Source organism: Onychostoma macrolepis, chromosome 20 (genome assembly GCF_012432095.1).
Source record: "Onychostoma macrolepis isolate SWU-2019 chromosome 20, ASM1243209v1, whole genome shotgun sequence".
Lineage (NCBI taxonomy): Eukaryota > Metazoa > Chordata > Actinopteri > Cypriniformes > Cyprinidae > Onychostoma > Onychostoma macrolepis.
In genome coordinates, this window is record NC_081174.1 from 26,088,082 (window position 1) to 26,108,120 (window position 20,039).

At 36.3% G+C, this 20,039-nt stretch overlaps 3 protein-coding genes across 3 annotated transcripts in view; 2 read left to right on the plus strand and 1 right to left on the minus strand.

The window, feature by feature from the left end:
* The window catches only part of igf2r (insulin-like growth factor 2 receptor), a 30,772-nt gene extending 26,819 nt beyond the window's left edge, over positions 1–3,953 (plus strand). The window contains exons 45-47 of the mRNA XM_058756015.1: positions 25–180; positions 837–906; positions 1,029–3,953. Of these exons, the coding sequence (XP_058611998.1) occupies positions 25–180; positions 837–906; positions 1,029–1,403 (601 nt within the window). The 3' untranslated portion in view covers positions 1,404–3,953. The remainder of the gene's footprint in view (positions 1–24; positions 181–836; positions 907–1,028) is intronic.
* A 1,172-nt stretch (positions 3,954–5,125) lies between these two features.
* On the plus strand, positions 5,126–10,711 carry slc22a2 (solute carrier family 22 member 2). Its single transcript, XM_058756155.1, has 11 exons — positions 5,126–5,627; positions 5,727–5,830; positions 6,729–6,883; positions 7,030–7,198; positions 7,980–8,094; positions 8,177–8,280; positions 8,357–8,571; positions 8,659–8,767; positions 8,919–9,031; positions 9,726–9,825; positions 9,911–10,711. The coding sequence occupies exons 1-11, from the start codon at positions 5,211–5,213 to the stop codon at positions 9,996–9,998; spliced, it is 1,689 nt and encodes a 562-aa protein (XP_058612138.1). The 5' UTR covers positions 5,126–5,210; the 3' UTR covers positions 9,999–10,711.
* plg (plasminogen) lies at positions 10,700–19,914 on the minus strand. Its single transcript, XM_058756154.1, has 20 exons — positions 19,786–19,914; positions 19,675–19,704; positions 19,263–19,389; positions 19,062–19,168; positions 16,578–16,692; positions 16,331–16,470; positions 15,731–15,851; positions 15,534–15,652; positions 15,294–15,456; positions 14,955–15,079; positions 14,691–14,847; positions 14,419–14,594; positions 14,166–14,314; positions 13,992–14,085; positions 13,733–13,847; positions 13,573–13,647; positions 13,148–13,288; positions 12,823–12,929; positions 12,574–12,719; positions 10,700–11,162 (listed from the first exon to the last, which is right to left on the minus strand). The coding sequence occupies exons 1-20, from the start codon at positions 19,832–19,834 to the stop codon at positions 11,001–11,003; spliced, it is 2,418 nt and encodes an 805-aa protein (XP_058612137.1). The 5' UTR covers positions 19,835–19,914; the 3' UTR covers positions 10,700–11,000.
* Positions 19,915–20,039: the final 125 nt, after the last annotated feature.

A 20,039-nucleotide genomic window follows, 5' to 3' on the forward strand; every position in this document is an offset into this window, starting at 1 on the left:
TATAATACATTGGTTTTCTCGTAGTTCATCCACCTCCATGGACCCGCACAGCACTGATGGAGGGGAGGAGCATGCCGGATTATCTGGGCGGAGTCAGGCCGTAGGGACGGTGCTTAGCCTGCTCTTGGTTGTGCTCACAATCTGTTTGCTTGTCCTTCTGCTGCACAAACGAGACAGGAGGTAAAATGCAAATTACATTTGTGTGATGATTTTATTTTTAAACTAATTTTTTAATGAAATTAATACTTTAGATGCATTCAGTTGTTCAAAGGTGACAGTAAAGACATTTACAATATTAGAAAGGATTTATTTTTCAAATAAATGCTCCAAATCAGCATATTAGTATCATGTGACACTGAAGACTGGAGTAATGATGCTGAAAATTTAGCTTTGCATCACAGGAATAAATTACATTTTAAATTGAAACCGAAAACAGTTATTTTAAATTGTAATAATATTTTGCAATATTATTTTTACTGTATTTTTAAACAAATTCAGCATTGGTGAACATAAGAAATATAAATAAAAATATTTAATATTTGAAATCTTACAGACCCCATTGCTTTTGAATGGTAGTTTAAATATATTTGTTATAAACTGAAACCAATTTATTATTTAAAAAAATATATAGGAATTCTACTCGAGCTGCTTTGAGTTGCACTGTAAAAAAACTAAAAAAAAAACTGTAATACTATCACTTTAAAATTTATTGTTTAGTTCATTGTTAATTAATTTCTTTAATTATTTGTAAATGTTTACCAGTAATTTCCGATTGAAAATTGTTTCTACACCAGTTTTTTAGTCAGTGTGTTTAATATGCATTTTCGTATTTTTAGGCAACTTGTAATACAGAAAGTGTCAAGCTGCTGCAGGAAAGGAAATCCAGTATCCTACAAATACTCCAGGGTAATGTTTTATCTTTTATTTGCAGGTTTTACAATAAGTAAAAATTCATCAGAATGAGTATGAACATAACTCTATTTTGTTTTGTTTTTTTGTCTTGTCTTTCTGTTTGTCTCTCTTGATAGGTGAACACAGATGAGGACGGAGGTGAAGATGAGATGGAATGGTTAATGGAAGAGACCGGGACGCCCACGCGGGAGCCTCAAGAGAACGGTCACATCACCACCAAACCGGTCAGCGCTGACGCCCTGCGCTCCTTCTCCCTGGACGAGCAGGACAGCGAGGATGAGGTGCTCACAGTCCCAGGAGTCCGAATTGCCCCTTCATCATCCACTTCCTCAAGGCTGCAATCAGCTTTACTGAAAGCAGAGAGCGATGAGGATCTGGTGGGGCTCCTTGTGGACACACGGAGCAGAAATAAGACCCGATACAGCAACAGAAACCAGAGGAAACCTCAGCCAGACCCTGATGACAGCGACGAGGATCTACTGAAAGTCTGAGAGCGCCAGGCGGCCCAAACTGAACTTTTGAATGTCTCTGCCACCACGCTCCAATTGTTTAGTTGTTCCATTTTGGGTTTTCTAAAGGGAAATCTCTCTGTGAGCTGTTTACGAGACAGCTTTCAAGAGCAAGTTGGTCGATTCGTCCACTAAATAGACTCAATGCCTTTCTGACAAAATACGTTTTTTGTCATTTGATCGTTTATTTGTTGTGTGTTCGGTTTTCCATTGATTTAAGATGAATTGTGTACAGCATCGTATGTGAATTTGGTCTCCCACAAACTTACAGAAATGGACTATATCAATTTTTTATTGTTATTTAAAGATTTTTGGGTACTTTTTTTTGTTAATTCACCAGCTTACTGGAAAAATACACTGTTCTGTGAAATAATTCTGGATGATTGTGGCAGATATAGTCAAAGATCTTTTCTAAAGTACAGTCTGAAGCAGTATTTCACATATCTTGAGCCATGTAGCACTGAGAGGAGCTTGATCCGCTTTGCCAAGTTCATATTTAAATCACAACCCTCTGAATATCATGCTTCACATTTGCGTTCTGCATTGACGTTTACCTTTAGCAGTGTTCATCTAAACCATAACATCCATCCGTTGGGTGTTTTGTGCAATGCCTTTTCCCCCTTGTTCTGATAAAAAGCATGTTTTAATTACACAGAGTGTATACAGAGATTTAGTGCCAAGAAGGAATGACATTGCATGTACGACTGTTGCAGGCTTCCTTTAGAATCATAATTTCTCATTGCAATCAGAAGAAATATTATTGCATCTTTGTGGTGTTTATTTGCATTATTGTTTAGTAACACTTTACAATAAAATTCAATTCATTAATGGGACATGATGGTTAAAAAAAAAAAAAAAAAAATAAGATAGTAGGAAAATTGTATTTCAGTTCTTTTGTGTTTAATTGTAAAACTTTTGCGGTTCTCTGAGAAACTTTGTTCGCTAAACTATTGCGTTTCCAGTAAAACTTTTGCGTTCCCCTGGTTAACTCTTATGTTTGCTCACAAAACTGTTGCGATTGATCAGAAATTTTCTGTTCTCCTGAGAAACTTTGTTTTCTCACAAAACGTTTTTGTTTCCTATATAAACTTTGTTTGTTTGTTTGCAAAATTATAGCATTTGCTCACAAAACATTTGTGTTCTTCAGAGAAACTTCACTTGTGAAACTTCTGCGTTTAAAACTGCAATTCGCTCCCAAAACTTTTGTTTTTGGAAATAAAATGAGTTGGGAGGAAAAATTCTATTTCAGTTCTTTTGTGAGTGAGCACAAAGTTTCTCGGGGGGACATTATAATTTTGTGCGCAGTTTTTTTTGGATGCAAAAAATGCAAAAGCACTGAAATTTTTCCTCGAATCACCATTTCACCTTGGCTCCATATATGAAATGACAGTAAACTTTCTTTTTTTTTTTTTTTTGCAAAATTTATTAATCTGATCATTTTATTAATATTCTATTGCTTATTTTATGTTTATGCACAATACATTATTTATACATCTTGAAATGTTGCAAATGTATTAAAATATGTGGAAATAACATTAACCTAGATTAATAAATTCTGTAAAAGTATTGTTCATGGTTAGTTGGTGACATCTAAAGCACTAATTAACATAAACAAATTGAACTTTACTGTAAAGTGTTACCCACTGTTTAATCATTTTTCTGTCTTTCTTTATTTTTTTATTTGTTTTGCACAGAAGACACTGGTGCCTATGAAAAAGCCACAAGTACAGCAGACAACAGAAAGCCTTTTACAAAGCACTTTTCCCGTTAGCACGAAAAGTTTTGTTGCCAGTCCCATTAACACCTGCAAAAATTATGCGTTTTATTTGCTGAATCGGTTTCAGCTCCCGTTGTTCTGCTGACTTTACGAAAAAGGCATATATTTGCATAAGTTGTGTTGCAGGTTAGCTGTCATCTCTACAGAAATGATTTACCAAAACGTTCTTCTCACATGGCAGTGAAGGTACAACAGGACACTGGTCCAGTTTGGCAGCATGTGTACAGTGTTTTTCACTCCAGCTCAATGCTCTTTGCTCTAATAGTTTGTCTCATAGGCTTGTATTACCATTCATCCGTGTATTCCTCACATATATGATTGCCAAATAAAATCACACCAGTTATGTATATCTGTCATAACTCACTGCTTCTGAAACAGTACATCAAGATGCATTAAAGCATGCCTGGTTATCTCTTTTAGTACTTTGCACTTTGGTGGACAGTGTTTATTTATTTATTTTTTTTCTGTCCTTTTGGGCAGAAGGTGGACGGTGCACTCAGTAGCTGTTGGTCATCATGTGCTCCACTCTTCTTACAAAAACATGTCTGCTCCTGCTGTATGGGATATTGTATGGTACAAATCTCTGAAATACTTCAAGGTCCTGAGATAGTTTTATTTTATTTATTTTTTTGTCCTGATAGAGGCTTTAACTCTTCTCAGACTGTATTTGTCATGTTTTACAGCATCATGTTTTGGGATTTAAATATATACTGAGATATTATGGCATTATTTCAATAAAACCATCAACTCCTCGGTATGCGTTCTTTATAGGTGTTATTGTGGTTCATCTTGCTACTTTGACTAGACTTGGGGCACACTCAAAACAATTGAATCAAACCAGTGTTTTAGTTTTTATTAATATTTTTGTTAGGATTTTCTTTTAAATCATAAAAATATTGTGGTTTTAGTATTTTTATTAGTTTGTTACCATTTACATTTGATTAATTTTTATTTCAGTTTTAGCTTTAGTTTAGTTGTAGTTGTAATTAATTTCCAGTTAGAAACTAAATGAATGTTAGAAATGTTGCCTTGAAATCTAACTAAAATAAGTTTTTCTTCATCTAATATTAATTTTCAGCTTTACTTTTTTATAGTAGATTTTTCTGTATAGATAGTAATTTTAAGAAATGAAATATTAGAATAGTTGCCTTGGCATCTGAAATATGTTTATATTTCAGTTTATTTTTCATCTAATATTTATGTTTTGCTTTATTATATTTTCAGTTTTCAGTCATTTTTAATTTAAGTTCTAGTAATTTTGTGTTTATGCCATGTTTAGTAGGTTTTTTTGGTTATTTTTCTTTCAGCCTTAGTTTTAGTTTAATTTAATTTTTATTAATTTCCAGTTAGTAATTCTAGTGCTTCAATTTAATATTGTATTAATATTAGCTGAATAGTTATATTTCAGCTTTAATTTTTTTTTTAACAATTTGTTTAATATTTAGTAATTTATTTTTTTTTATTTTAATTTTTTTTTCCAATTAGTAATTTTAGAGCTTCAAATTATTTCAGTTACTTGTCAAGGAAACATTTGTAATGTTCACAAGTTTTTAATTTATTTTTTTAATCTAATATTCATATTTTATTTCAGCTTTATTTAAATTATTTGTATTTTCATTTTTCACTATAATTTTTTTAATGTTATTATCTGCTGTCGCCATTAAAGTCTAAACAGAACAAGTCTACCCAGAGAGTTTCAGGGTTTAGTTAAATAAGTTATGGTTTAGTCTGTAGTCTATCTACTAAACCACTTACTGAACCGTTTTCATACGACACTTGATGAACAAAAATTATACAGTAACAAATTACATAACAGGCTTCAGATGTCACTGGGGTTAAAATGTAACTTCTTGTCCCCCATGTCCCATCCCAGCATGTAATTGGTCAATCGCAGCACGAATATATCAAATTTCAACCACCTCTGGACTTGGACTCTGGTGCCTCAACTTAACAGACCTATTTTTACAGCTGCGGACAACTACAGGTCCTCCACCGCCAACCGTACAGTGACCATGACCACTTTTGAAGATATCTTAGAGGAGGCCGGCAAGTTCGGTCGGTGCCAGATGCGAATTTTTTCCACATTCTGCTTGGTCTCTATACCATTTTCTTTTGTATACGTGGGGATTGTATTCCAGGGCTTCACCCCCGAACATTGGTGCCGTGACCCAGGCGTCAGTGAGATCCGGGAAAGATGTGGCTGGAGTCTTCAAGGCGCACGCAGGGCGACTGTACCCTTGATGAACAGCTCCACAGGGGTGATGTATAGTCAGTGTCAGAAACTGGACATGGACTGGAACGCCACCGGTCTAACCTGCGACAATCCAGAAAGTGAGTTCACCAAGGCCCAGCTTTCTACTCTACCAATGACGGGCTGTACAGACGGCTGGGAGTACGACTATGCAGGGAGGCAGTCATTTGTCACTGAGGTGAGTGGAGAGATTACAAACCAGCTCTTTCTTTTGGTGGTAATTGTGTTAAGTGCAATGAGAGAAGAAAATGTCTGACGTGAGACCTGTGTGTTGCAGTTTGATCTAGTGTGTGCAGACGCCTGGTATGTTGACATGTTCCAGGCCACGCTCAGTGTTGGTTTCTTAGTGGGCAGCATTGCAATTGGATACCTGGCAGACAAGTATGACTAACTCTTACTACAGGGTTTCCCAATCCTCCTTTTCTTTTCTTTTCTTTTCTTCAAAATAAGTTTTCAAAGTTACATGGATGCATTTTGAATTTCTAATTTACTTTTGAAAAAAATCCTTACGAGACTGATAAGCAACAGCTGTTTTTAGCTTGTTTATTAAAAATATGCCAAAAGACAAAATGCCCTCATATTGAAGATATTCTCTGAAAACAAGTCTTAATATGCAGTGTTGCTTCTCAAGAAAATATATCTTGTTTCAGGGATTTGTAGTATTTTTACAGGAAAATAACTTCTTTCGTGAATCTGCATTACTATGCATATTATCTAAATTACATTTTTTTGGATTCAGTGCAATCAAGATTTATACATGATGCTGAAAATTAAGCTTTGCATCACAAGAATAAATTGCATTTTAAAATATTTTCAAATAAAAAAGTAATATCATTCCACAATATTACAGTTTTGTTTCTGTATTTTTGATTAATTAAATGAGCAGAAGAGACTTCTTTCAAAAACATTGAAAAATCTTACCGACATTAAACTTTTGAACAGTTGTGTACATTCTATCAGTCAGCCTACAAAATGAAAGCCAAGTACACTGTAAAAAGTGATAAGTTGACTAAACTTAAAAAAATTGAGGAAACCCGTTGCCTTAAAATTAAGTAAATAATCATTTTAAAAAAATAAAGTGAATTGTCAAGTTCACTTAACTTTTTTTTTTAATTATTATTATTTACTTAATCATTTTAAGGCAACAGGTTTCCTCAATTTTTTTAAGTTAAGTCAACTTAGCACTTTTTACAGTGTAATGGTTTTTATTAGCATGCAGAAAAGGAATGTTTCAGTAGTGATCTAACTGATTCACATTTGTTCTTATTTTTTCTTTCAGATACGGCAGAATGAAGAGTTTCCTAATGACCAACTTTGTCATCGGAGTAACAGGGATTCTGGTGGCCACGTCGCCCAATTACATCACCCTGCTGGTGTTCAGAGTTCTCTTTGGCTTTGGAGTGAAGGGCGGCTGGATGGTTGGATACGTGCTGGGTAACAAAACATTTTCAAATTCTTTAATTATACTTAAGTATAAGTATATTTAGTTCAGATGCAGTGGTGGATGCATTAAATGTTCACCAGGATCCTTGATATTTCAGATCCTCATGTTTCCATTATGTCTTCTTTTCTGGCTGCAGTCACAGAGTTGGTTGGAATGGAATACAGGAGAATGGTGGGAGTGACCTATCAGATGTTCTTCAGCTTGGGCCTTCTCATGCTTCCTCTCTTAGCTTACTTCATACCAAACTGGCGCTGGCTACAGGTGGTCTTCACCGTTCCTTACATCTGCTTCCTGACATACTATTGGTAAGAGCCTGTTTATGGCGCATGATGTGCAATACGGATATAAGATGAGTTACTTGCATGTTTGTGTGCAAATTTGTATTGGAACAATATGTCCAATACACCAACCCACCTTAATAAAACTATCCATTTCTTATAAACTTTAAATGAATATTCCAGATTAAATATAAATAATAAAATTAATGCTTTTATTCAGTGTGGATGCATTAAACTGATCAAAAGTGACAGTAAAGACATTTATAATGTTACAAAATATATCTATTTCAAATTAATGCTGCTTTAAAAAATGTATGTTCATCTACGAATCCTGAAAAAAATCTAGTAGGATTTCCACAAAATATTATTATAGATGTATTTCCACATAATATAAAATAATAAGCAATTTTTTCAACAACAATCATAATGAGAAAGATTTCTTGATCAGAATGATTTCAGCTTTACCCTCCCACAAATAAATTATAATTTAAAAAATATATAAAAATATTTCACAATATTACAGATTTTACTGTGTTATTTTTGGTCAAATAAATGCAGCTTTGGTTGAGAATAAACTTTTTTTAGTGGTAGTTAAAACATGTTTTTGATATGTGCTTTTTTATTCAAACCAATCATTTTTAGTTCATTTGTTCATGTAATTCATATTTCCAGATGCTGCATTATAAAACAGATGAGCTAAACTTCTATTTATTGAACAGATTAATTAAACAGATTTGTAAACTTTTGAGTTAAGCTATGTTGGATAAATGTAGCCTTGTTGCATTATTAAATACTTTCTGAATTTCAGGTTTATCCCCGAATCACCAAGATGGCTCCTCAGTCAAAACAAGAGAAAAGAAGCACTGGAGATCACAAAAGCAATAGCAAAAGAGAACAAAAAGACACTGTCCAAGCTTATTGAGGTACAGAGTTTACACAATGATGATGAGCATAAAATAACACCAATGCCCAAATGTCTCTTAAACGTCCAGTTTCATCCATCAGACATTGACTGATGAAAACACAGACCCCACCTCGACTGCATCTTTCATGGACCTGTTCAAGACTTCCAAACTGAGAAAATTCACATTCATCCTGAGCTTCAACTGGTACGTCAGATCCGAAGCACCGTGTTAAGTGCATTGGGGTGAACATCCATCTGTAACCTGTCCATTGTGTCGCCAGGTTCACCAGTGCTGTGGTTTACCAGGGTCTCATTATGAGGCTGGGAATCCTCGGAGGAAACGTGTATGTGGACTTCCTCATATCTGGAATCGTGGAATTGCCAGCAGCTTTCCTCATCCTCCTCACTATCGAACGCATCGGCCGAAGGCTTCCTTTTGCAGCTGCGAATATCGTGGCAGGAGCGGCCTGCTTAATCACAGCGTTCATCCCCGACAGTGGGTTATTATTTGGAGATATAATTACATTTGACTGAAAACAGGTGATTATATGTATATTTACTTTAAATTTTGTATCTTCCACAGATTTGTTCTGGTTAAAAAGTGCTGTTGCTTGTGTTGGACGGCTGGGCATCACTATGGCTTTTGAAATGGTAGTGTTTGTGAATACTGAACTATATCCCACTGTTATCAGGTAAGATATAATGCAACGTGACCGTGTTTTTTTGTTTTTGTTTTTTTTTTCATTATTCATCACAGATAACTTCTAGACTTCTAGACTAAACAGATAATTAGACTTTCGTATTGTATGTTTTTGGTTATGTATCTGATGTTGTTTGGCTCAGAAATCTGGGTGTTTCGGTCTGTTCCACGCTGTGTGACATTGGTGGGATTGTAGCACCGTTCCTGCTCTACAGGCTTGCAGTCATCTGGCTAGAACTACCTCTCATTATTTTCGGTACAAAAAACAGATCTTTATTTTGCATACAGTCAAACTGATTTTTTTGTGTGTTGTTAGGTAGACCAACAAACATGAATAATCAACCTCAAGATGCAGGAAAATGACAGTCCCAAACACTTCAATGAAACTATATATAGATGGATGGATTAGATAGATATTTGAGATTTTTATGAAATGTGCAGTGGCAAAATTCTTTACATTTATTTATTTATATATATATATATACACACACACACATATATATTTGGAAAGCATACTAAAATTTCTTTATATTTTTAACAGCAAGTATTTGTAATTATTTATAACCTATGGTATTATTACAAAATTATAGGCTATTATAAAATAATAATAAAGCTATTATTACAAAATTATATTATTAAAAGTATATATAATTTATTATATATATTATTAATTCTGTGATTTGGCCACTAGCAAAGTGAAATATGTATTAATGTGTATATTTATTAATACTAGATTTATGCTATATTAAATATACACTATTTAATTATTTAAATATGTTTTTTGCTTCCTAAATGGTGTAGTTATAGTATCTACCACCAGGGGCTAGCATGGTACTGCTATCCAGACAAACCTTAACCCACTGGATCGACATTTTGTGACATGATATTGTGATGTTGAGTATGTTCTAGATGCAGTGTGAGGCTGTTGAAGTGAACGTTGTCTCTCACAGGTGCTCTTGCGTTTGTGGCCGGTGGACTGGTTCTGCTGTTACCTGAAACCAAAGGTATGCCTCTTCCAGAAACCATTGATGACATCGAATGTCCAAACAGGTGAGGTTTGACTCCCTGCACATGTACGCCATGGTAACCTTTGTCAACTTAAACCTTTCTTCACAAATGTGAACTGTACATGCAGGAACAAAGAAAACCAGCTGAAGAGTCAACAGCTAGAGAATTTGCTGCCCTCTGATGTGACATCGAACAAAGAAGTTACAGCCGTCTGATTGAGCTGAGACAAAAAACCTCAACCTCCTTAACTTTATTATTATGTGATGCTGCTTATCCCTTGTATTTTGAGGATTTAATCAACATATACATACTGAAATCAGTTTTAAAAGTTAATGAACAATTTAGATCTTTTCAGCCATAAAAATATGAATTCGATTTAGTAATCAAGCCAAAAAAATTTCAAATGACCATTAATTTTTCCGAGCTGTAATTATTGTTCTCAGACTGTGGAGTTGTCATTGACTGTACTGTAGTTACTGTATTTTTTTCTCTTAGATAGTTATTGTGTTTTAATTTTACATTTTTAAAATACATTTTTTGACCAAAATGTTTATTTAAAAAAAAAAAAAGTAAAATAACTCAGTAAAGTATCTACAGGAGGGCTCCTCAAATCTGGACCTCGAGATCCACTTTCCTGCAGAGTTTAGCTGTAACCCTAATCAAACACACCTGAACATGCTAATCAATGTCTTCAGGATCATTAGAAAATCACAGACAGGTGAGTTTGATCAGGGTTGGAGCTAAACTCTGTAGTGGATTGGACCTCCAGGGTAAGATTTGAGGAACCCTGATCTACAGTATGTATGTATTAAAATGTTGGCTTAAATTATTCATGCTAATAGTAAATGTTATTGTACTTGTATTTGAACATTGCATTGTCACTGTAACAGCAAAACTGGAGCACAAATAAAGAGACTTTCTCTAAAGATTTTTACCACCCCTTTAATTTTGGAAAACATTTCTATATTAGATCTGATTACATTTTAAGGTCTTTGAAGAGTTTTGTAATAAAACATGATCACTTGGAATTGGCTCAAATCGGAACACATCCGGATTGTGCATGTAACTGTACAGACTAACAGTGGGCTGAACTTCTGAACAGGGTGTGTTACTTAACCTCAAAACAGCTTATGAATCAATAACATATCCATTATTGCATTCTCAGTTATACGCTGAAATTCCACACATCATTTGCTTATGTTTTGACTAATCCATTCTCAGTTTTCTTTCATGCTGCGTTCTATCCAGTTGACAAACTTGGAGACGCGGGTGTACACTCCAGGTTTCATGGCATTAGCACAGCCAAGACCCCATGACGTCACTCCCTGAAGGACGAATGTGTTCTGTGAGTAGCAGACGAGAGGCCCACCGCTGTCACCCTAAATGAGTGTGAGGAACAGGTCGCAATTTAGGTTGTTATTCGCTTAAAATCTGTCACTTTGCCGTAGATCTTAAATCTCATTTGTGAAAAATTATACAGGTTGGGTAAATGATTGTAGTGTAATATTCTTTTTTTTATTTTTTTCCAAACATCGAGCATCCCACACAAGTAGCACTCCTCACAAGAAGTACTTGAGACTCAAAACCCTAATATTGCAATAGTCAATAGTCAATGTTGGGGAAAGTAATGCATTACAGCAGTGGTTCCCAACCCTGGTCCTGGAGGCACCCCGACACTGCACATTTTAATGCTAATAATAATAATAATAATACATTTTATTTATTGGCGCCTTACATGACACTCAAGGTCACCTTACCTACACCTCCTTTCTCTGACACACCAATTTCAGGTCTTGGAGTCTCTACTAATGAGCTGATGACCTGAATCAGGTGTGTTTGATTAAGCAGACATGCAAAACGTGCAGTGTTGGGGTGCCTCAAGGACCAGGGTTGGGAACCACTGCATTACAGTATTGTGTTATATTACTTACTTATTTTTATGTAAAGTAATGTTACAGTACTTTTGCATTACTTTTTCAAAATCTGCCTTTGCCTCATTTTTCTCTCTTCAGAAACATGAAGAAAAAAATGTAACACAAATGTTTATCTAAAGTTATTTTTGCTGATCATTGAAGGTCAGCAGGAAAAACATTAGTTAAAAAAATATTAACTACATAAAGTATATTTGTGTTATTTAACATTTAATTATTGCAGGTTTTTGTCATATTCTGAGTTTGCATTTCACTGTTTTTATTCATTTTTGAGGAATACTGAATCTGTTTTTGTGCTAGTTAGATGAGTAAATGCATGTTGACATTTAGTCTAGCACTTACTCCTGATTTCTCTTAACCCGGGAGAGGAGAGCTGTCAGTCAGTACATAGGAAAACAAAGTAACTGGCATTACTTATTTGAAGAAGTAACTTGGATATTTTCTTGTTAATTAAAAAGTAATCCATTTCTTTATTAGTTATTTGAAAAATGTAATCTGATAATACGTAACTCGCGTTATTTCCCCAACATTGGATATTAGTATGCTGCTAAGCTAAAGATTCTACACTAACAAGTGCACAAAATTCATAGCATATGCAAACATTTGGTTATATTTTGTATCGAATGGAACTATTGACTAGTGCCGAAAAAAACAGTTTGTTGAAATGCATTCTGAGATTGCTTTATCAGTGACAAATTTATGCAATTCCTCCTTGTAATTTGGCCAAGTGAGGCACTTTATAAGGCTATTTATGTTCGTATTAATGCCTAAAAATGCTGTCTAGGTAGGCAGCTCGCTAGGATTTGGAATTGAGCAAATTAAGTCAATGAATCTAGAAGAACCTAAATAGGTCCTTTACCTGACAACTGTCCGTTCCACCTTCTATGTTTCCTGCACACATCTCATGCTCCTTCACACGGCCGTTCAAAAATGATGGACGGTTGCAGATTTTGTTCTCAATTACAGGGAAGCCGGTTTCTTTCAGGAAACCTTCTCCACCAGTTCCTAGTAAATAGAAAGGCTTGAAGCTATGAAATCTTTTATTATAATAAATTAGAATAATTAAAAATAATCCATTTAGCTGTATGTATTTATTAAATTAACCTACCCTGTGTGTCGCCCCAGCCTGTTACATAACATTCAGTATTGCTTGGTACAATGTAGTCCTTTTCTGGTAGGCAAGCAGGCAATACCTTATCGTTTAATAATGCAGGCCTAAAATCAGATACAGTCATGAGGTTGCTGTCTTAATGTCATTATAAATCAAATTAGGTTGCTATATTAGACTAGACTACAGTTTCAAAAGTCAGTTCTAGGTGAGTCAGTGCTGGGGAATCTTTTAGTGTTGGGGAATTAAACTTCTAAAATATTACAGACTTCACCTGATTCAGTGTGTTATTTGATTTGCAATGGCAATGCAACAGGAGACTAACCTGTCCAACTTGAGAAGAGCGATGTCAGTTCCAGCTGGTCCCTTAATGATCTTAGAAACGTCTCGCTCCTGTTTTGATGCTTCATTTGCACGCTCTGTGTGGATTCCAAGCACGATCTTGTAGGCAGATGGACTCTCAGACCTGCATAATCACACGATCACATTTAACTGTATGAAGAACCCATTAAGAATTGGTTTTTATTCCATGTCTGTTTGGAGCTTTAAGGTCACATATGCTAGTGCAGTGCATGGTTGTCAACTCCTGTTTAGAAGTCCACAAACAAATAAAATGTACAGGGTTGTGGATTCCCAGAAGCAGAGTGAGAACCACTGCACTTTTGTACTACTAAATATTGACACAATTCATTTTTTGCGTGATATTAACCCTTTATTTGCCTTTTTGTGCCTTCAAAAAAAGTCACTTACCTCTCTAGGCAGTGAGCTGCAGTTAGGACCCACTGGGCATCAATTAGTGTTCCACCACAGAAATGAATTTTGCTTCTGGTATGACAGAAAATGATTGTTAATAACTACAATATAATTTCTGCCTAGTACAGGGGTAGAGAAATGTAACTTATTTGTGTACTTGGTCCTAAGACTGATCTGCCAAGGCCACGAGTGTGCTTTGGAAATACATCCCCCAACAATCCTCCCAAAGCACCGCTTGGGTTTTACTGCTGGTTGTCCGCATTTGAGGCCATCTGGTTAGAAAGTAATATCTATGTCATGTATCTTTTACATAGCAAGGATTTTTGTATTTAAGCCCCAGTATCGGCAATTAGCATCCAGGAATTTCTTTGCCTTTGGAGTCAAACAATTCCAAAAGGAATATTAAGAATTGTTACCGCAGTCTGGGATCTGACAGTAATCCCACTTCTTATTTCGATCTGTTGTATAGCACCAAGGTCCATTCACATCATTGTCTGGGTTTCTGCATTGCTAACAGAGTAACCAAGTAAAAACTGTGTTAATTTTAGCCATTGCCCTCACAAAACGTCTAAAATTCTGCATAGACTTACATTAGACTCTAGACCCTTGTCTGGATGGGTTTCAGGGGTAAAACTGGCATGCTGATGGGGCGTCATAGAACTCCATGCTTGGCAGGTCACTCCCGTTATAGTAGTGGATGTGGAACCCCGGTAACTTGCTCCATTTCCAACCTTACAATCTTGCAAAAAGAATCAAAGCACATTCTAAGTCACACCCTCCCTTAGACAGTACTATGGTACACTTGACCTTTGATATAATCTGTTAGCTTGTAGATGGATAAACCTGGTTGCTGAGTAGCTTGGACTAGTTTTGTGGGATCGATAGGGGGTTCCTGTGTGCTGGGCTTGTTGTCACACCGCTCAATGTTGCAGTACTCCCACCGAACTGAGGGATCTGTGGTATAACACCAAGGGGCTCGATCACCATCTGGGTTTCTGCACAGGTTCCTCCTCAGATCTCTGCATGATGGGTGAAAACATGACAGCAGCCAGAGAAATGAGTGGAGATAAAGTTTGCTGCAGTTCAAGATGATGGAATTTTGTATAGTGTCTTACGCTTTCGGGAAATCCTGAGGTGTTTTGGAATGTCGATGAGGATCCATGGATGTCCAGAACTGGCATTTCTTTCCACTGACAGTCTCTGACATGGCACCGCGGTAGGAGCTTCCATCACCTTCATAACATTCCTCACCAACAGGGATTACCGGCTCCTCTGCAAATTACATATTTATGTTATGCACGGCTCTTTTACCAGTTACAGGAGCACCAAAAGCTATGTTTAATGAGAAATTGATTTTTAACGGCTCCTTCAACACCAACCAGGTCTAGGCTGATCTCCACAACTAGGTACACTGCAGTACTCCCAGCGGGTCTCTGGATCTGTGGTGTAGCACCATGGACTTCTTTCATTATCAGGGTTTCTGCAGTAGTTATTATCAAGGCCTCTAGGATGGAAACAAATTTTAGATGCATTCGGGAATAAGACCAATTTCAACGTTTTACCCTGAAGGATAATTCAGACTTTGAAGAGTCTGTCTCTTTGGCTCTTCTTTAAGTAATTCGTAGCACCTTGATTAGTTACTCTGCTCAAAGGCAGACCTCCACGTGTAGGGTTTGAAACCTCGAACAAAACCTCAAGGCCATCATGTTGATGCTTACTTGCACGGATAGTTCTCTGAAGTTCTAGAATGCTTGTGGGGACTTTGGGATGACCATTCCTGGCAAGTTTTTCCTGAGACTGTCACCGCAATGGTGCCCCTGTAGGAACTACCTTCTCCACTTGCACAAGTAAGCTCCGGTACAATTGTGGGTGGTTCAGTTGCTACAAGAAAACAATGACCAGTTAATGATGAACTAATCACTTGTGTTTCAAATTGAACGAAAACGAACACTGCTTACTGCATCGAGGAATGTTGCAAGATTCCCAGCGTTTAGACGGACTAGTGGTAAAACACCAGGGCTTGGGCTCTCCATCGGGGTTCCTGCAATAGTTCTCTTCCAAGTACTTATCAGGTAGGCTACAAAAGACAGACCACAGTCAAAGTATGCACAAAATAGACCATATCCCATATGTGCTATAAAGGATAATGTCTCACGCTGAAGGGATGTAACCATGGTTGTGGGGTTTTTGAGAGTCCCAGCGCTGGCAGGTAAATCCACTAGTAGAGGTGGAGATCTTGCCTCTGTAGTTTTCTCCACTGCACTGCATACATTCCTCTGCAGATATGTAAGCAGAATGAAGGGTCAGTTCCAAATTGTGCTTTTGCACCATTGTACTTCCCTTAAAAGTGTTGCTCTGAATGAAAGTGAGCTACTAAATCCCTTCATGAAAGGTTTATCCACCAAGTCATTAGTGAAAGGACATTTCAGATAAATAATTTTCTTGTTTATGATCGCATGATTCTGGGTAGCACATCTTCTCGATTCATTTTAATACCTGAGATGATTATTGTTGGGATTCAGGTTTTTTTTTTTCTTTTTTTTTCACCAAGCACTGCACAAGGTGTATACCAGATACAAGTTTAAATACTGTAAATTAAATGTAAAGATGTTCACATGATGAAGTTGGATAAAGGATAAAGTGGGAGTGACACCAGTAACACCCTGCTTCCTTCAGAGTGCTCACTCTTTTGCATGAGATTCGCCCATCAGTATGATATCCCACCATTATTTAGCAGTTTGTTCACTGAATTTACCTGTGCAGTTTTGGATATCGCAGTTCTCCCATCGTTTCCCTGGATCTGTGGTATAGCACCAGGGACCCTTTTGATCTCCATCCGGGTTTCGGCAAAAGTTTGACTCCAAGTCAGCTTTTGGATGCGTCTTTGGCGTTATGCTGTGGAAAGTTACATTAATTAGCTGATCACTGTAGTTTTTGTATTTCCTATAGCTGTTTTCTCTTTTATTGCATCATGAATGAAAAAGTCAAATTAAGAGATATACTTTGGCACATGGGGGAAAGTTCCCTCCCATCTCTGACATGTTTTTCCTGATTTTGTCTTGGATTTTGTCCCTCTGTAGTCCGTGCCAATGCTATTCACGCATTCCAGTAAGTACTCTGTAAGAAGGAATTCCGTGCATTCATTACAACATTAAAAACTCATTCATTATGTTTTAAGCTAGTATGCTAATTTCATTTACTAATGACATTGGTACATGATATACACTGGTGTGATTTTTTACATTTTTTGCATATTTTTCACACTTAAAAGATTCAGAACATCAAACAAATTTTAATATTACACAAAGATAATGCAAGTAAATACAAAATGCAGTTTTTAAATGATGATTTCATTTATTAAGGGAAAAAAGCTGTCCAAACCTACCTGGCCCTATGTGAAAAATTAATTGCCCCCTCCTATTAAATCATGAAAGAACTGTGATTAACCACATTATTTTAGAAAGCTGAGTTAAATTTCACTATAGCCAAACCCAGGCCTGATTACTGCCAGACCTGTTAAATCAGGAAATCACTTAAATAGAACCTGTCTGACAAACTGAAGCATGTTTAAAGAGCAACACATCATTCCGCGATCTTAAGAAATTCATAAACAGATGAGAAACAAAGTAGTCTACATGTATCAGTCTGGAAAGGGTTATAAAGCCATTTCTAAGGCTTTGGGACTCCAGAAAACCATGGTCAGAGCCATTATCCACAAATGGAGAAAACTTGGAACAGTGGTGAACCTTCCCAGGAGTGGCCGGCCTACCAAAATTACTCCAAGAGCACAAAGACGACTCATTCAGGAGGTCATAAAAGAACCCAGAACAACATCTAAAGAACTGCAGGCCTCACTTGCCTCAATTAAGGTCAGTGTTCATGATTCAAGAATAAGAAAGAGACTGGGCAAAAACAGCATCCATGGGAGAGTTCCAAGGCAAAAGCCATTGCTGACCAAAAAGAACACAAAGGCTCATATCACATTTGCCAAAAAATATCTTTTCAGCTTCAGAACCTGGATGACTTGCCATAATTGATGGAACCATGAATTCTGCACTCTATCAGAAAATCCTGAAGGAGAATGTCCGGCCATCAGTTTGTGACCTCAAGCTCAAGTGCACTTAGGTTATGCAGAAGGACAATGATTCCCAACACAGCAGCAAGTCCACCTCTGAATGTCTCAAGAAAAACAAAATTAAGGTTTTGGAGTGGCCAAATCAAAGTCTGGACTTAAATCTAATTGAAATGCTGTGGCATGACCTTAAACAGTCCATTCATGCTCAAACCCTCCAATGTGGCTGAATTAAAACAAATCTGCAAAGAAAAGTGGGCCAAAATTCCTCCACAGTGATGTGAAAGACTCATTGCCAGTTATCGCAAACGCTTGATTGCAGTTGTTGCTGCTAAGGGTGGGCCAACCAGTTATTAGGGGGCAAGCACTTTTTCACACGGGGCCATGTGGGTTTGGATTTTGTTTTCCCTTCATAATAAAAAACTTCATTTAAAAACTGCATGTTGTGTTTACTTGTGTTATCTCTGATTAATATTTAAATTTGTTTGATGATCTGAAACATTAATGTGTGACAAACATGCGAAAAAAAAAAAATCAGGAAGGGGACCAACACTTTTTCACACCACTGTATGTACGTATGATAATGTAGCAGTTTTCTTATTGGTAGTTACTGTACATTCTTATGGCCCGCAAGGGCAGTGGTTCTTAAAAGGTTTGTTGTCTGTGACACAAAAACAGATCTCGTCTTTTCTGACAGCAAGAAAAGATGCTAATTGCTAATACTGAAATGTGCACAAATAAGCGTACATATATATGGCAAAAGAGGGCAAAAATGCTTCCTGTATCTATTGATGTAAACATCATAGTGAAAAAAAGTGAAACACACTCAATATTTTGGCCCAATGTTTCATCTTCCATATGATTAATCATACTTCTGCTGTTTATGAGCCTATTTTTGTTGTGTTAATAGTTGGATGGTCTTACGCAGTTTTTAGCCTAATTTTGGTAGTGTTGGATCGCTACAGGATTTTAAATGTAAAATCTGGGTCCTGAAGCACCAGCTGAAAACCACTGATCTACAGAATACTTAAGACAACATTCATCACGCTTATTTCAAGCTACTCAAAATTGAAACATTTCATTGTTTAACCTACACAGTACTTGATTAATTTGCACTTAAAAAAAAAAAAAAAAACAGCAACCCCTCACTGGATGATAGATTTTTAGATAATCCTCTTTACTTTGTTTACTTACATGGACCAAACTACACTTTGATAAATCTGGATTATATATTAACTCAGTTAGACTTTTGAAAAAGCATTTCAAGTTTCTTAACATTTGTAATGTACTTAAAGCTGATTTAAAAGGTAGTAATGTATGCTGAAATGATTTTAGGGGGTCCTTCATAACATCATCTGTTATTAAACTTTCAAATCTGTAAAGTAATAAAATAGAATGGGCTATAAAATCTTACCCTTTTTCTCATAGAGGGCAGCACTCATTCTTCGCAGTATTTGATCAGTTTTCGAGTTGGCAGGTAGTGTTACACAATCCTGATCTTTTTCGATGTATAAAAAGGACCTGCAAAGTACATATATACAAATGCATAAACATATATTTGGAATAAAGCATCACTTGTTCAAATTAGAGAGTTTTGTTATGGTCTGACTTTCACCTGCATGTAAAAGAAGTCTCTTTGTTACACTTGACGGCGCAATCTTCCACTGTTTTTACAGGGTATTGATTTTTGGGCAATTTCACTATCCAGGCCCCATCTGTTTTTATATACGCTTCCAAAACATCTGCGGAAAGAGAAAATATGGGGAAAAGGATAAACTGAGTTTCAAGTCACAAACACATGATTTATTAGTATCGGATGAAGTAAGACTCAGGTTCTGTGAACTGTGTTCCTACTATATATACCTAAACCGACAAGGCCAAAACGTCTTAAACTAGAGCCCAGGTGAGCCCCTACCAAATTGTATTACAGAATATTTCTAAAATACAAAGATTTCAAACTTGATCAACAGAACTCTTTGTATGAAAGCATCAACTGAACATATTTGCAGATGAACAGATCTTCTTACCTGTGCTTTGGCTGTGGCACCTGAGGAAATCTGAAGGGAACATGATCATATACAGATAAATAAGAAATAGTCTTATAATTAAGCACTATGAATAAATATCTGTTGGCTTACCTGTAAAAAGGAAGAGACAAAGTAAAAGAACTGCTTTGTGAACCTCCATGTCGGAGAATTGACAGGCAGGGACTTTGAGAGGTTTTCAATCTTTTAAGCATGTCAGTACAACAAACATCATAGGGCCGTCACTCATCAGTCAATCATTGTCCTAACAAGGACATGGACCTGGTCAAGTTATGTTTGTCGATCAGTGTGTTGTTTGAACCCACCATTACTGTTTCTGATCACATGATTTATCAGAGCTGACATTT

What these genes read in the sequence shown, in the direction of transcription:
- plg (XM_058756154.1), bottom strand. Translation starts at nt 19,834, where the DNA reads ATGGAGGTTCACAAAGCAGTTCTTTTACTTTGTCTCTTCCTTTTTACA. An exon ending in TGGAGATCAGCCTAGACCTG is followed by an intron (nt 14,848 to 14,954) that starts GTTGGTGTTGAA and finishes TGTAATTTGCAG; the next exon opens with AGGAGCCGGTAATCCCTGTT. An exon ending in CTGTCAGATCCCAGACTGCG is followed by an intron (nt 13,848 to 13,991) that starts GTAACAATTCTT and finishes CTTTCTAACCAG; the next exon opens with ATGGCCTCAAATGCGGACAA.
- slc22a2 (XM_058756155.1), top strand. Translation starts at nt 5,211, where the DNA reads ATGACCACTTTTGAAGATATCTTAGAGGAGGCCGGCAAGTTCGGTCGG. An exon ending in GATGGTTGGATACGTGCTGG is followed by an intron (nt 6,884 to 7,029) that starts GTAACAAAACAT and finishes TTCTGGCTGCAG; the next exon opens with TCACAGAGTTGGTTGGAATG. An exon ending in CACAGCGTTCATCCCCGACA is followed by an intron (nt 8,572 to 8,658) that starts GTGGGTTATTAT and finishes TATCTTCCACAG; the next exon opens with ATTTGTTCTGGTTAAAAAGT.